Source organism: Mauremys mutica, chromosome 2 (genome assembly GCF_020497125.1).
Source record: "Mauremys mutica isolate MM-2020 ecotype Southern chromosome 2, ASM2049712v1, whole genome shotgun sequence".
NCBI lineage: Eukaryota > Metazoa > Chordata > Testudines > Geoemydidae > Mauremys > Mauremys mutica.
In genome coordinates this window covers 283,917,936-283,934,790 of record NC_059073.1, presented here as the reverse complement: position 1 = coordinate 283,934,790, position 16,855 = coordinate 283,917,936, and the positions used below count along the sequence as shown (strand labels likewise).

General features: G+C 41.2%; 1 protein-coding gene across 3 annotated transcripts in view; it reads left to right on the top strand.

Annotated features, from left to right (window-relative positions):
* OXSR1 (oxidative stress responsive kinase 1) overlaps positions 1-16,855 on the top strand; it is a 127,101-nt gene that overhangs the window by 83,552 nt on the left and 26,694 nt on the right. For all 3 annotated transcript variants that reach the window (XM_045006361.1, XM_045006359.1, XM_045006360.1), the window contains 2 exons: positions 4,098-4,153; positions 14,060-14,169. In XM_045006361.1, coding sequence (XP_044862296.1) covers positions 4,098-4,153; positions 14,060-14,169 — 166 coding nt within the window. The remainder of the gene's footprint in view (positions 1-4,097; positions 4,154-14,059; positions 14,170-16,855) is intronic.

Genomic DNA, 16,855 nt, shown 5'->3' with positions numbered 1-16,855 from the left:
CCTCTTTGGAACCCCCCTTCAGGTAGTTGAAGGCTGCTATCAAATCCCCTCTCACTCTTTTCTTCTGCAGACTAAATAACCCCAGTTACCTCAGTCTCTCCTCGTAAGTCATGTGTCCCAGCCCTCTAATAATTTTTGTTGCCCTCCACTGGACTCTCTCCAGTTTGTCCACATCCGTTCTGTAGTTGGGGGACCAAAACTGGACGCAATACTCCAGGTGCAGCCTCACCAGTGCCGAATAGAGGGGAATAATCACTTCCTTCGATTTGCTGGCAATGCTCCTGCTAATACAGCCCAATATGCTGTTGGCCTTGGCAACAAGGGCACACTGCTGACTCATATCCAGCTTCTCGTCCACTGTAATCTCCAGGTCCTTTTCTGCAGAACTGCCGCTTAGCCAGTCGGTCTCAGCCTGTAGCGGTGCATGGGATTCTTCCTTCCTAAGTGCAGGACTCTGCACTTGTCCTTGTTGAACCTTATCAGATTTCTTTTGGCCCAATCCTCCAATTTGTGTAGGTCACTGTGGACCCTATCCCTACCCTCCAGCGTATCTACCTCTCCCCCATCTTAGTGTCATCTGCGAACTTGCTGAGGGTGCAATTCATCCCATTGTCCAAATCATTAATAAAGATGTTGAACAAAACAGCCCCAGGACCGACCTCTGGGGCACTCCGCTTGATACCGCCTGCCAACTAGACATTGAGCTGTTGAACCCGACAATCTAGCCAGCGTTCTATCCACCTTATAGTCTATTCATCCAATTCATACTTCTTTAACTTGCTGGCATAGAGCACCATTTTAATAGACATCTTAATAAGCACCTATGAGAACTTAGGGGATTCAAGAAATAGAAGGATTTTTCTACTGATATTTTTACTGGATGCATTCTAAATGCCTGCCTGAACTCTCTTGATGCCCCAGTATTATTCAGCAACATATCCTGGCAAAGGTGGGGCAATCTGGCATTCTCTGAGTCTGAATGGAGCTTGTTACCCAATTGTTTCTGTGTAAATGGAAACATAACTGGTTTCTAAATAACACAGTGCATGACAGTTAATGTTTCTCCCTTAGCTGACTCTGCTTCATAAATGTCAGCCAAGTTTTATCTCTAGTACTTGATTGAATATACATGAAATTCCACTTAGTGGGTTAGCCAGCTGTGATGCAGTGTAGGCATAAGGTGAATTCTGAAAGGCTTTTTGCACAGGCCAGTGATGGACTAATCTTACCTCAAAAACTGTCACGTACAGTGCTGGATTCTTAGTAAATTGAAAGAGCCATTGAGTACCAGTTCTTCCGGTATTAGGTGGGTCCAGCCACATGGAGCCATGCATGCCGTTCTCTTTCTCCCAAACACAACTCTCCCCTTCTCTCCCCTACCCCAACACCGTTTTAAGTTGCAAGTTGTTGTAAATCAGTATGTCTTGGGGGAGACACAGGGGCAGCCAGAAGGAAATGGCTTGGAGAACTTGCTGTAGGAAGTGACTTATTCTGCTAGTTATCCAGAGGGCTTCACTGAGCAACCGCTGCACATGGGTAAGTGCCAGGAGGGATTCCTGGAACTGGTTTTGCATATATCTAACACGCATTTCTTGCTGAACAAAGGCCATATCCGTAGCTAGCGAACTGGTGGCATTTGCAGTCCAGCCTTTAGCACCTTCTAAACTTTCCCAGCTACAGCTGCTGTTAGGGACAGAATCCTGGTGGAATCCATCCTCATATGCACCAAGAGGGCTTGCCTGTCACAGAATGCAGGAAAGGCTGCATTTCTTACTGCTTTAAAAACAGAGAAGAGGAAACAACTCTCTCAAATGCTAATTGTACTGGGATTTTAAATGTTGTCCTCTTACTGCAATATTACAAGAAGAGATTGGGGGAGGAAATGACACTGCTGTTTTTAACCCATTGTTGCCCCCCCCCCCCAAAAAGGTGCTGTGATACTTTTCAAAATTAATGGAAGTGTATAAACATAGGTTTGTAAAACGAGGCCTTCAAGTCTCTAGCATATAGAAGCTGATCTGCTTGCATGATAGTGCTTTCTTGACCACATTGTGTGGAGATTTAATTATAGGAAAAAGTGCATAAGTAATGCCCATCTTCACTATGAAAACTGGTTTCCTTTTTGATAATAGCTTTGTGTGTGTGTGTACGCGCGTGCGTGCGTTGGTGTGTGTATGCACACAAACAAACTTAGGTCTTTGACCTGGGTGAAATGAGTTGATGGTCTGTCTAGCTTGCAGTGGACAGTTTTCCTACTTATAAATGACCCCTCTTATTGTTTTTAGTTTTGTTGTAGTTGTGTTGGTCCTGGGATATTAGACGGACAAGGTGGGTGAAGTAGTCTTTTTTTATTGGACTCACTTCTGTTGGTGAAAGTGAGGAGTTTTCAAGGTGAAGTATTCTATTAATATGCATTAACTATTTATGCTAAATAAGCTGTTCTGCCTTGTGTTTAGCTGCGACACTTAGTACCTTTTCCAGACCTGAAGAAGAGCTCTGTATAGTTCGAAAGCTTGTCTCTCTCACCAGCAGAAGTTGGTCCAATAAAAGATATTACCTCACCCAGCTTGTGTCTCTAGTCCCTTGTTAGAGAGACAGGGTAGGTGAGAGGTAAGAGACCACTCAAGGTGAAGTGGCCGGTTAATACTACTTCAGTCATAGGGGGGAGGGAAGTGTGTGTGTAGAGGGTGGCGGGGGACACAGCTAGGGGTGGGTTGTTAGAGGGTTATAGATTGTTGTAATAAGCCATAAATCCAGTGTGTCTACTTGGTCCATGGTTTTAGTGTCTAGCAAAGTAATGAATTTGTTTATGCTAAACAATCTGTTCCACCTTGTACTTAGCTGTGACACTGAGTACCTTTCCCAGACCTAAGAAGAGCTCTGCATAGCTTGAAAGCTTCTCTCTGTCACCAGCAGAAGGTGGTCCAGTAAAAGATATTACTTCACCCACCGTGTCTCTCTAATATCCTGAGACCAACACGGCTACACTGCCAATGCATGTAACCCCCTTATTGGCAGTCTCAGCAGACGCACTGAAAATTGAATAATCCATGGAGAGAACCCATCCAAGTCTGGGCTTAGTCACATAGTGGCAAATCTTTGTACTGCTGCAGCCTTGTGATGTCCCTGCTCTGTAACTAGAACACTTGATTATCTAAGCCTGTCCATTCAGCATCCTTAACAAGTAATTAATTCACTTCCCAAAGACCTTTTTCAACAAGTCACACTTACATGCTATAATATTATAACTTTTCTAGTTTTCAGTGATAGGCAACTAAGTGGGGCTTTATCACAAACATATTTCAGGCTTGTAATATACGGGAAGGTATTGTATTACTGTATTGAGGATGTTCAGTAAACACCTGTGGTATACTATCTTGATAGAAATAAGTTTTATTTTTTGTCACTGATACTGCACAATGCAGCAGCTTCTAAATAACTTATGTGAATCCCATTAAGTTATAAAATTGGCTTAACATGCAGAATAGTAATTAATGTTAATATATTAGTGCTCCCATGTATACGCCTTTAAATTCTTAGATTAAGGCAGATTGGAGTCTGGTCACTCTCTGCTTAGCTCTTGCACTACTTATGCAAATACATGTCATCTCAAGATGGCCACCGCTAGAAACAGATTCACAGTTGGCAGGATGTTAAATAGTTATTTAAATATTCTTCAAAATGATGCCCTCAACTCCAGTTTACTGTTACTAAAAGTATATTTAGAATCCCTATCCCTGGGCAGTTTTTGTCTAATTTTGTTCTCATATGTGCTTTTGGGAGGCAGGGGGTCAAGCAAATATCCCACGCTGGTGTTTGGAAGAACCTTGCAAACATTAACTTGGGAGTGAGCATGTGGAGTTCAGCCCTGGAACAAACTGATCTGCACCTGATCTGCTGGCACTTTCAGGACTTCTCCAGAAGAATGAGAGGAGCTGCTTCTGAGGAAGTCATGAAGGATAAAGAGACTTTCAGGGCCCTAATACATCCCCTCACCCAGCCAAATCCACATTCCAATCCTGTGTTGTGTGTGGGCGAAATAGTTTATAGTATCTTTGCTTAATAAGTAATACTTATTGTTGCTTTATTTTCTGCAGGGATGTGAAAGCAGGGAACATTCTTCTTGGAGAAGATGGCTCAGTACAAATTGCAGGTAACTTCCTTATCAACTTGGAGTAAAGAGATGAAATCCTTTCACTTCATTAAGTAGCACAATAACAGGCATTAAGAGCTCTGGGAGCATTTAAGGGAAAGTAAATCTATTTTGGGTTTTGTACAGAAGCCTGATATATGAGTGTTGTATCTTTCTGTACCAAGACTTGTTCTCTCCTGCACAGAGTAAGCAGAGCATGCTGTACACAGCATCATGTCACACTGCAATGGGGAAGATTTTAAGAACACTCTTCTGGTGAGAACTCATGCATTTCATGGGAGGACGCAAACAGCAGGAAGTTTGTCAGAGGGGCATTATACTCAAGTGAAGTTTTAACACTCAAAAAAACCCAGGGATAACCTCTTTCCAGATTAAAAAAAAAAAATAGGCTAAGAACTAAATACGTATCCCTCTTTAAAGATTGTTCAGGCATCTGACACAAGGCGGTGAAGCAATTCCAGAAAGTGAACCATTGATAACTACTCTGAGTAGTCTTTCACCCACTTGTGCACTCACCTTATAGTAATTTCATCTACAACAAGTCTCTCTAGTTTACTTATGAGAATGTCACCATGGGACTGTGTCAAAACCCTTAACAAAAATCAAGATACATTACGCCTACTGCTCCCCATCTCTATCCACTATGCCTGTAACCCTGCCAAAAGGAGGAAATTAGGTTGATTTGGCATAACTTGTTCTTGACAAATCCATATTAGCTATTTCTTATAACCCTATTGTCCTCTAGATGCTTACAAACTGATTGATTGAATAATTTGTTCCAGCATCTTTCCAGGTACTGAAGTTACATTGACTGGTTTCTCATTCCCCCAATCCTCTTCCCCACCTTCCTTTTTAAGATAGGTACATTTGCCCTTCTCCAGTTCTCTGGGACCTCGCCCATCGTCCATGAATTCTCAAAGATCATCACTGACATTGATGATCAACGTTCCGAGATTGTTTCAGCTAGTTCCTTAAGTACCCCAGGGTGAATTTTAACAGGCCCTGCTGACTTGTCTTTACCATGATGCAACTACCAATAATCTTAATCTTGTAAACAGTCCACAGGAACACGTTCTAGCAATTCCCATCAGCAGCCAAAAATAGAAGCACAATTAGTTTATATAACTGATCAAAGCTCTTAATATAAGTCATATGTCTCTTAGCTATTAGATTCTATTTGTAGTTTTAAATTGCCAAATTGTGTTGACTGAAAACCACTTCAAGAGTGACATGAATCGAGGTCATGGAATGAGGCCATGAGCTAGAGTGGAGATAGTCTGTGAATTAAAGAAGAATTTGATAGAAGTACAAATTCTAAAAATTCCCATGGCAGCCATCACAAAGATGGAACTTAAGACCTGCTGAAGTGCTAGAACTCAGTATTTTTACTCATGAAGAGTGTATTTTAGCAACTTTGGTAGCTCTTTTTTCCACTCTACATGTATACCCACCGGGCTAAGTAATTACATTGCTACTGACAGATGCAAAGGTGCTCAATTAGATCCAAACTGAAGTTGATTTCTTTAAAGGGACATTGGCCTGGCCGATTTTGTTCAGAGCTAATCACTCATCCTGCTCGTAGTCATTGTGATACTACCATATTTAAAGTGGTTTTACATTTCTTCATTTTGAATTGTGGTGGAGAAGCAGGAGGTTGTCGAAGGGCTAAATATTTATTGAAATTACCATACTTGCCATCTGGAGGATCCTTGTGTATGATACTGAGTGTCAGAAATCTTGTGCTGTCCTTGTTGAGGGTTTTGTAAACAAAGACTTTTGGTCAATATTTATTTTGAACTGTCTTTCAAACGCTGCTTTCTTTTGAGCTTAGCGTTCATGATGTTTACTAGGGAGGCAGCATGGTGTAGTGGTTAAAATAGGTTTAGAAGTCAGAAGGCCCGGGGAGAATCAGTGACTTGCTGATTAATCCTGAGCAAATTGCCTAGTCTCTCTTACTTGAGCTATTCATAAAATTGGCCCGAACTATGCCCAACAAAATGTATGTAACATTCCACTAATTCATGCCGGCTTCTCTCCAGTTAATTCTGTTCCTGATTTCTCTTAATTCATTGTGGCAAAATGGATGCAATTAACATCTAAGGCTAAATGGACTGAGGGACGTAGGAATCCTGCTGCCCAGTAGAATCCTCAGGCCAGAGTAGGTGCCCAGGCTCCCTGTACAATGCATGGGGAGAGTTAGGTGCCAAAGGGTAGTTCCACGTTTCAGTCTGAGGTGTGATGGCAGCTCAGGTAGGCAGACCCCATAGACTTCAAGATCAAAAGGGACCCTCATGATCATCCTGTCTGACCACCTGCACATGGCAGGCCACAGAACCTGACCTACCCTCTCCTGTAATAGACCCCTAATCTCTGGCTAAGTTATTGAAGTCGTCAAATCATAATTCAAAGACGGCAAGTTACAGGGAATCCATCATTTATACTACTTTAAACCTGCAAGTGACCCGTGCCCTATGCTGCAGAGGGAGGTGAAAACCCCCCAAGTTCTCTGCCAATCTGACCTGATGGAAAACTCCTTCCCGACCTGCACTAGCATAGTTAAAAATAGCAGTGTAGATGCGGCGGCATGGGCTGTACAGGCACATCGGGGACCCTAGGTACGTGCTTATGTTGCTGAAGCCCACCTTGTCACATCTACACTGCTGTTTTTAGCCATGCTAGCTTGTGTATATACACCTGAACAGTGTTCAGACCTATCCTAAGAACTGGTGCTCAGCAGGAATTGCCAAGGAGAAGGGTGGGGATTAGGCCACGCCCTTCAAAGATCATTAAGTGCCTAGCTCAGCTTGGAATTCACAGCTGTGAACCCTCCCCTGGAGTTAGGTACCTAAGCCAGGTCATCTCTTTGTCACAAAAACCCTCACATTCTATTGTAGTCAATAGCTGGGTGGTCAGGGCATTCAGCTGGGCTGTGGGAGACGTGGGTTCAAGTCTGTGTGTCAAAGTAAACAGTGTGAAGATTTTAAAACAGATCTCCAACATCCCAGCTGAGTACCCTGACCACTGGGCTATAGGGTATTCTGCTGCACACTCCCACCCCAGGCTAGACATTCCCAATCTGTTCACCGTTGGCACTTTTGTGCAGATTAGTCTTGTGTTGTGAGCTCAGTTACTGTCTGGCATCACAGGCGAGATAGACGAGGAGTGTCTAATTTGAGAATCCTGCCAAGGCTTAGCATGAACTAGGGCATCAAGCAGCTTTGTGGTGTTGGGACTTAGTGGGTTTTGTGCCTGTTGACCGATGGAAACTCAGCATCCACCTAACCTGGTAAATGCTGGTATTCCCATAGCCCTGAGTCAAGCTTTTGAGAATTGATAGAAATAGCTACTTGCAAACTCCCAACTTCCCCAACTGTGAGACTGGGGAACCCAATTCATATTTACAAATCAAATCATACTATACACTTATTCTTTTTTTTGTAAAGGAAACAACATTACTTAACAACAAGAATCAGGAAAAAGGGTCTTATATAAAATTATTTGCATTTTCCTTAGCATTTTGCCATCTTCCACTTGATTCTCCTTCAGACAATTTCCTTTTAGTGGTGCTTTTCTCTTCTGCTCGGCAGGTTTAATAATCTCAAGTGAATTAACCTCTGTGGTTTGCAACAGGAAAACATTGAGTACAGGACTAGTTGTGATAGAACTGAAGGGAGAGCAAGGCAACACAGAACGACACATTTTGACTGCCTCTTTCAGAGCACTTCGGCAGCACCATAGCACTTCTAGACTTGCACTGCTGCATTATCTTTTGCTTGGGGGAAATCCTAACACCTTGGTTTCTCAGAGTTAAAAGTAGCTCTGGATTGTTTGCAGGTAGCATATGTTGGTTCATTTATTCCACCCCACAGAAGTAGGAATTGTTATGCGGCTTGATCCAAAGCTCATTAAATTCAACAGGATTGTTTTTTTATGTTGATAGGGTTTGGTTCTGGTCCATAATTAAGACTGTTGTTTTTTTTCTCCCAGGTAGTTAGCTAGTGTAGCATTTACTTAAATTTTTAGTTAAATGCAATTGAGTCTTTTCAAAATTAATAGATGCACTAATTTTTTTAAAGATAAACTCTATGCCAATATTCTAGTAATAACTTGTTCAGCAAGGACAGGCAGTGAGAAAAGGGCAGTGGTGTTGCATAATGCATCAAGAATATATACACTTGTTCTGAGGTCCAGAAGGAAGTGAGAGGCAGACCAGTTGGAAGTTTCGGGGTGAAGATAAAAGGGGGAAAAGCAGGGAAGACATAATGGTAGAAGTCACTATAGACCACCAATTCAGGAGGAGGAGGTGGAGGAGGCATTTGTAGAACAAAAAACAAATACCCAAAAGACAAGCGCTGGTACTAATGGAAGACTTCAGCTACCTAGATATCTGTTGGAAAAGTAATATGGCAAAACACACAGTCTCCAGTAAGTTACTGAAATGTGTTCAGGACAACACTTTTTGTTTCAGAAGGTGGAGGAATGAACCAGAGGGACAGACCTTTTACACTTGATTCTGACTAACAAGGAGGAGTTGGTTGCAAATCTGATGGTGAAGGCAATTTGAATGAAAGTGATCATGAAATGATGGATTTAATTTTTCTAAGGAAGGGGAGGATTGAGAGCATCAGAATAAGGATAATGGACTTCCACAGAGCAGCCGTAACAGTCTCCAAGAAATTCTAGGTGAGGTTCCAAGGAACTCTAAAGGAAAAAGAAGAAGAGTGCTGGTAGTTTTTCAGAGACAATATTAAAGGCTCAACAGCAAAGAATCCTGATGCAAAGGAAAGATAGGAAGAATAGTAAGAGGCCAATTTGTTTCCATTAGGAGCTCTTTAATGACCTGAAAATAAAAAGAGGAATCACCCCAAAAGTGGAAAAATTGCTAAGGATGAATACAAAATAGGGCAAGCGTATGGGGACAAAATGAGAAAAGCTAAGGAACAAAGTAAGTTGCACCTCGCAAGGAAAATTAAAGGCATGGAGGGGTGGCTTATAAATACAATAGGAGCAAGATCTCCTGTCCCACTAAGTAGTGGACCTACACTTTCCTTTGTATTGCTTTTGCTCCTATTGTATTGCTATTGCTTAACACAATTAACAGCAAGGAGGATGGAACGCAAGCCCAAATGGGGAAAGAACAGGTTAAAGAATGTTTAGATAAATTAGTTGTTTTCAAGTTGGCAGAGCCTGATGAAGTTCACCCTAGGGAACTTTAGGAATGAGCCGAAGCAATCATGGAAGCATTAGTGATTATCTTTGAGAATTTATGGAGGATGAGTGAGGTCCCGGAGGATGGAAGAAAGGGAAAAGTAGTACTTCTCTTTCAAAATAGGGGAAAGAGGAGTTGGTGACTTATAGACTAGTCAGCCTAACTTCAATAGCTAGAAACATATTGTAACAAATTATTAAACAATCAGTCTGTAAGCAGCTATAGGATAACAGCGTTATAAGAAATAGTCAGCGTGGATTTGCCAAGAACATATTATACCAAATCCACATATTTTCCTTCCTCCCTCTCCCCCCCACCCCAGGGTTCTTGCCTAGTGGATAGAGGATGGGGAGCAGTAGTCATGATGTATCTAGATTTTAGTAAGGCTTTTGACACAATCTTACATGATATTCTCATAAGCAAGCTAGGGAGATGAAATTGATGCAAGGCAGTGGTCCGCAAGCTTTTTACCTTATGTCCTCCACCTTACCCCTGCCCCTCCCCATGGGGCTGCGAACGGGGCTGTGGTGGGGGGTTGGGGGCAGGATGCAGACAGGGGTAAAGCGGCTGAGGCCACAGCTGGGAGCCAGGCCGGCAGCCAGGGCCCCAGGCGTGGGAATGGAGCTGGGTGATGCTCGCTCCCCGCCCCCATCATGGTATGTGATGTACCACATCCAGTGCACTAACTGCCCCAATAACCAGACAATCACTATGCACTTGAATGAACTCACACAGGAAAAAGATAAAAGGCAAAAACACTATCACCTGTGAGTGAACACTTTTCACAAAGTGGTCACTCTGTATCTGTTCCCTCAGTCCACATCCTCAAAGGAAACTTCCACAACATTTCCAGTAGATGAGCCTGGGAGCTTAAATTCGTAACTTTGTTAGACACAGAATCATGGACTGAATAGAGACACTGGCTTTATGATTTATTGCAACAATCTGTAACCCACTAACAACCCCTTCCAGGTAGTCTACCCTGCTCTCCCCCTTCCTCTCTCTGACTAGTCACTTCACCTTGAATGGTTCCTTGAAATACGTGTTAACTACTTATGCTAAGCAATCTCTTCCACCTTGTATTTAGCAGTGACACACTGACTCTGTTTTCCAGACTTGAAATGAGCTCCATGTAAGCTTCAGAGTGGTAGCGTGTTAGTCTGTATCAACAAAAAGAACGAGGAATACTTGTGGCGCCTTAGAGACTAAGCTTTTGTGGGCATAAGTTTTTGTGGGCTAAAACCCACTTAATCGGAAACAACACAGACGTAATGATACTGCTGCTACCTTATTTCCACCTCAGCAGTAAGAATAAAGTTTAAACTCGTGGGCAGCTTTTTATTTAGCTTTTTACAAATATTTCTTGAGATAACAACCACTCTATTTTTTTAAAGCAATAGTGCACACTGTTACAGTGGGCTGTTTCAGCAAATTCGAAATCAGTAAATTGAGTGGAAAACCATTGACTACATCAACCATGTAATGGAATACAATTTAATTCCACCAAGGCTTTCTGGTGACCTCAAGACAAATGCAGAGCTCAAGGGATTTGTTGCCAGAATTCCAAGATAGAATTTATTAAATTCTTACATTTTTCTGAAATGTGTGTGCTGTTTAAAGGACTTTTATTTTTGATGCTGGAACATTTTTACCTGAAATGACATTTCCTTTACCCTGCATTGAAGTAAGATGATAGTTCATTATTTAAAATATATGCTGTGGTACTTCAAAAATTTACCTCAATTGCAATCTGTTGCTAGAGTTTAAATTACCCTTATTTTTAGAAACAATAGAGGTTTCATAAAAATACATGTCATGAGGGACAAATGTCAGTGACTTTTGGTAATACCACAAATTGAGACTAGGATGATTTCTATCCAAACAAATTCTGAGGCTTCAGCTAAATACTCAAACCTTGTTTTGGAACCTAATTTTAGCAAACCTTGTTTTGGAACCTCATTAGAGCGTACAAATTCAGCAGGAATGAAACTAGTCAATACTTGGATAGGAGGCCTCAAAGGAAAACTTGGACACTGCACCTTTGGTCATTCTGTAGAAACACAGGAACTGCTGTACAGGATCAAGGTAATGGTCCACCTAGACCTTTATTCAGCACCAGATTCTTCAGAGGTCAGTGCAAGAAATGATAAACAATTTGAAGCTGAGATTATGGAAAGTTATTTATATTCAAGGGATGAATCCCACAGCATTTTAGGCTACTCAACAGGCAGTGGTGGTTTTAGGGCTTGAAGCGTGAGATCATATAAATGGCCAGTGTTTTTCCTAGAAAAAATCTTCCTGTAGTTACTATTGGGTATGGTCTCTTTCATTTCCTCCATTAAACTGTCATTTTTTGCTACTGTGTGCTGTTTGTTCAGGTTCGAAATGATTGATTGCCCTTCACTGGTGGGTGAAATAATTCCTGTGTTTAGGTTCTGATCTTCCAAGACATACACACTCGCACTGAAGTTACTTGGAATCTTGCATAGTCAGAGCTTCAAGGATCAGGCCCATCATTTGTATACCAGTTTGTCAAATAATTTGGGATCCTTTGGGCTAAAGGGAGCTTTACACAGGTGTAGTACCAGATATCCAAAGTCTATATGGGGCTTGGAGGAAGTCTGTGTCTGTATGTATAAATTTGCCTATATAAAAAAGATTATAAAACTAGAATAGATTATATCTGGGACTACCAACTCCCAGCTAGAGAGATTACATCCGGAGCCATCAGCCAAAATTCTTCAGCAAGACCCGTCCCCTTCAGCAATCCAGGACTGCAGTCTGTGTAGCAAATTGGCATTTTGGGGCACTACGGAATAAATGGAAGAGAGCAGGGGTGAGGACTCAGAAGATTTTTTTTTAAAAGCAACCTGAAAGGACCATGAGTTGAATTTTTTGTTAATTTTGATTTGATTTTTCAATAGACATGAGGCACAAATCAGAACAGTCTTGCCAGGATTTCTTTCCTATCTTGTGTGGTTATTTTTTTTTCCCTTTACTCTGCCCATACACTTAGAAAAATTCTCCCTGGCTCCCTCTTGGACCAGTGACTGTCATGTTGCCATATTTGTTTATATAGTGCTCCTTTCATTCTGAGCAGAGCGCTTGTATCACACTTCGTTCCTGCATGGCAGCGTCACTGTTCACAAACTCACTGTACCGCACCTGTATCTGTTGCACAAAATATCAGCATTGTGATTGCAAGTTCAGCTTAAACTTCCTTTAAAAGCATGATTTAATTAAGAACTAGAACTAAAATTAGTACTGTGAGGTGCCTCTTGAATAAATATTCCTCATGTTTCAGCTTGACAAAGGAATTCTAGTCCAGGTTGGACTGTGGTGGCGGGGGAGGACTTATTTAAAATACTGATACAATAGAGAACATCCAGTCCCAAATTGCCTCTGCATAGCCTCCTACTTCAGTGGGAGACGGTTACACTTCTTGATTCCAGTAACATTACCACTTTTTTGTCACTGATTGGCAATAGCTTGTTAACGTCAGGTACCCAGTTAAAGTGTTGTGTGACCTAGTCATGGGTCATTGACAGAATATACTTCACTTGGTAGCATAGTATCGAAAACAAAGGTGTTGCGCATCCCACCTGCATGAAACAGTTGTGGTCCACATGACACTTTTTACATTTTACCAATTCTAATCCTTTATTTAAACACCTAACTCTCCCGCCCTCATTCTGGTGCAGAGTCTTCCTAATGAGCAGAGCACTAATCAGTGCAGTGTTGTCTTCCTGAGGCTGCAAACAGAATGAAATAAGGCTCTGAGTGGTATCTCTTAACTTGCCCAAGGCTCAGAAGTGGGGCAGACCTAAATGAGGGATGCAAATTATTTCCAGAAGCCTAAAATGCTGTGGGATTCATCCATTGAGTATAAATAACTTTCCATAATCTCATCTTCAACTGTTTATTGTTGGAAAACTATTTATATCAGAAATAAAAGTGATGGGACACGTTCTTCATGTTAGAATGCTGGTGACTTTGGGACTGAAGTGAATGACATCCATCAGTGAGATGGTTGGTAGATGTGAGCTCCCTGCCTGCCCTCTGCTCTTATTGGGATATTTACATTGTTGTTAGGCTTTTGGATTAACATAAACATTTATTGCTAATCATTTTAGCTGATGGGATAGGGAAGGAGATGGGGAGATACCGCAGAGAGAAGAGAAGACTGATGCAGATACTGGAATTAAAGAGAAACTAAAAAAAGAGGTTGGGAGGAGGGGGCGGGGAGAGAGGAAGAGGAAAGTCAAAAGCCTTTAATCATAAAAGTCCAGGATGTTGCTAAAGGAGACAGTAACTCACTTAACTGAACTCTTATTGTTTGTTACTATATAACAACCATTTTCTCCTTGGTCTCTGTGCGAACTTCTCATTGACACCAGTGGGAGATCTGCTGTGCATTGAGGGTGTATGTAGTCCTTCCTTCATTCCCTTGCTCAAAGACCATTGTTAAAAATTAGAATACTGCACTTCCCACCTCTTGAATGTAATAGATACTATTCAATGGTTATGAACATTGTCAAAGGACTAATTTGCCTTAGTCGATCATTCTTAGTCCTTCAGAAACTTCCCCATGTGAAAAATGACCATCGGCTGCATAGCTGAGATTTCTTGGGCTTTTTTTTTTTTCTTCATGTTCTGGATATATTCTTCACTGTAGGCATTTTTTTTTGCTATTTCAGACTTCGGTGTTAGTGCATTTTTAGCAACTGGTGGTGATATTACCAGAAATAAAGTGAGAAAAACCTTTGTGGGCACCCCATGCTGGATGGCACCAGAAGTCATGGAACAGGTAACTGTTTAATTGCTAGTGTCTTGTTAGCTCACTTGCCATGTACAGTTTTCTAAGTCATTGATGTTTGTTTATGAAAGCTTTGGTCACTGTGGTGGCTCGGTTCTCATGCCACCCACTGTGGCTTTCTGAAGGTCCCAGAGGACAGCTTAGTACTCGGACCGCTCAGTATAGTACAGGCTGCTTTCTCTAAAATTTCGGAATGATTTGAGCACTCACAATTTCAGGCCCTTCTTCTATCTGTTAGGTTTTTCTCTAGCACCCTTTGTCATCCCAACTAGCCTCTGATAAAAGGCTATGCAAGATCCAGGATTGTTTCTTAAACTCAGACAATGGTTGCTGCTTGTTACAGTGGAGCTACTTGCTCCATTAAAGTGGAGGATATTGGGGATGATGGGAGGGATAAAACAATATTTGCTTCTTAAACATTGAGTGCAGACTACTCTCAGCAAGGCAAAACAAATGTAAATGTCAGTAACTGGTGTGGAGGAAAACTGGAGGGTGGGAGATGGGACCCAAGGGATGACTCATTACCCTGACGAATTTTCCACCCCTACTGAAATCCTCGTTAGCATTTGCATCCCTTGAAAAGGAGTGGCTGCCTCTAGGATGTTGGCTTCTTGCTCCTTCCTTGAACTGCTGATCAACTGGGAATGGAAGTGATGTCTGCTCTTGTTGTCTCATGTAACTGGAGGCACAAGGGACAGAGCAGCAGGGCAGACAAACACTTGTCAGGGATGGTCTAGATAATACTAAATCCTTCCATGCATGGTGGGGACTGGACTAGATGACCTCTCGAAGTCCCTTCCTGTCCTATGATTCTATGATGTCACCTGGGCCTTATTGGACTTCTGTAGGCTGATTGTGTCCAGAATGTCTGGATTAAGGAGGAGAGGGGATTAGATCAACGAAAAACCAGCTAATCAAAGAAAGGGGAAAGCTGAAAGGATAAAGTGGTTATAAAGATATTTAACCAGGAAGGAAATGTAACTAAAATGAAAAGACGTAATTATAAATATGTGTAGTATTTTCTATTGAGACAGATATTCTGGGGACTATAGGAGTTCGTAAGGACTGTGAGTGTGAAATTATTACAAGAAAGTATTTTGAAAGGCTATTTATATCATCCCATTCCCTTCCAGCAGGTGTCGCTGTGAGCCAATTTTATCTTGAGTTATAGATAAATAGAAAAGGTAGATATCAAAGAATTTTTGACCCAACTCCATTTCTTAATTTTGGGATAAACTTCCCTATCCCACCATTATCCCTCTAAATGCTATGCACATTTTTGACTGGAAAACAATTTATGGCACAAATTGAAGAGGTAAATTTCATTGATCTAAATCCATAAAGTATAAACAAATGAAGGCTATTGGTATATTCTGGATCAAAATTCAGGTGAAGAGCTGTTTTCCCTTTGGGTAGCCATTAGCTATATTAAACTAATATATAGGAATTTGAAAACTTCCCCACTGACTTCAGTTTACAAGCAGGATTTTGTACTGTAATCGGAAGCTATAAATTAGGTGTTAACATTTATTGAAAAAAAATATTGATGTATTTGTGCATCTACTACAAGACTAACACTGTGCTTCACTGTTGTTTTTTGTCTCTTTGATTATAGTTTAAATTTATTCTCCAGCATTATTGAGCCACATACAGTGTGATGCAACGTAATTTTATTAAACTTTACAGAGATTTTTTTTCTCTACTAATGTAATCATATAAAGCCAATTTTACATAGAAACTGCTGGTAGTAATCTCCTTTTACTATCACTTAAATCCCATCAAAGTGGAGTATCCCAGGCAGGCTAGATATGGGGGGCGAGGAGGGAGGAGAGAGCGCTCTCTCTCTCTCTCTCTCTCTCTCTCTCTCTCTCTCACAAATTGCCTGCAGAACTTAAGGAACTAGTACACGGTAAATGAAGTATAGTAAACTTATCAAATTTGATTTAACCATATGAATATAGAACAAGATGAACCATAAATTGAAATCTGGAAGTGTTCTTCAAAATGCAACAATAGTCTTGTTCCTTAAAGGTAGTTTGTGCAAAACTTTTGGCTTTGTCAGAATTAGTGTCTTCTCCTAAACTAATTGTCAACTTATCTAGTGCAATACTGCTATTAAATTTGCACGTATTCAACTATTGCAGTCTTCTCCCATTTGTCTAGAGAGCAGGAAATGCAAACAATTTCATTTTGCCAAAACACTTGTGGTTTGTAGTTCTCATTAAAGTTAGAACACAGTGTCTCTTCCCTGCAGTGGATAAAGTAAACTTTCCATTTCAGATGCCAAAACACTAGGAATTGTTAATGAGGAAAAAGGCTTATTGGCATATGAAATACTTTTTTTCTTTGCATGGTGGAGGTAAAAATGTTATATGGCTTTAGTGAAGAAATCTGCCCATCTAATGTGGAAACTACTAATATCCATTAAACCAAAAGACAATTTATTGGAAAGCAAAATATTAAATATCAGCAATGGCTTCTATAAGCAGGAATGAGGAATTTCTCAGTGGCCTGGCTCAACTCCAGGCTGGCATGGACTTCCCAGTGCAAAGAGTAGAGTGCTAACCTGTTTCAGGACTGGACGTGATTGCAGTTAGTTTAACAAAGTAGCTGGTTAGACACATGACTGCGTGTGGGGCTGTGCCTGTCAATCTCCTAACTATGACTATTTCAATCA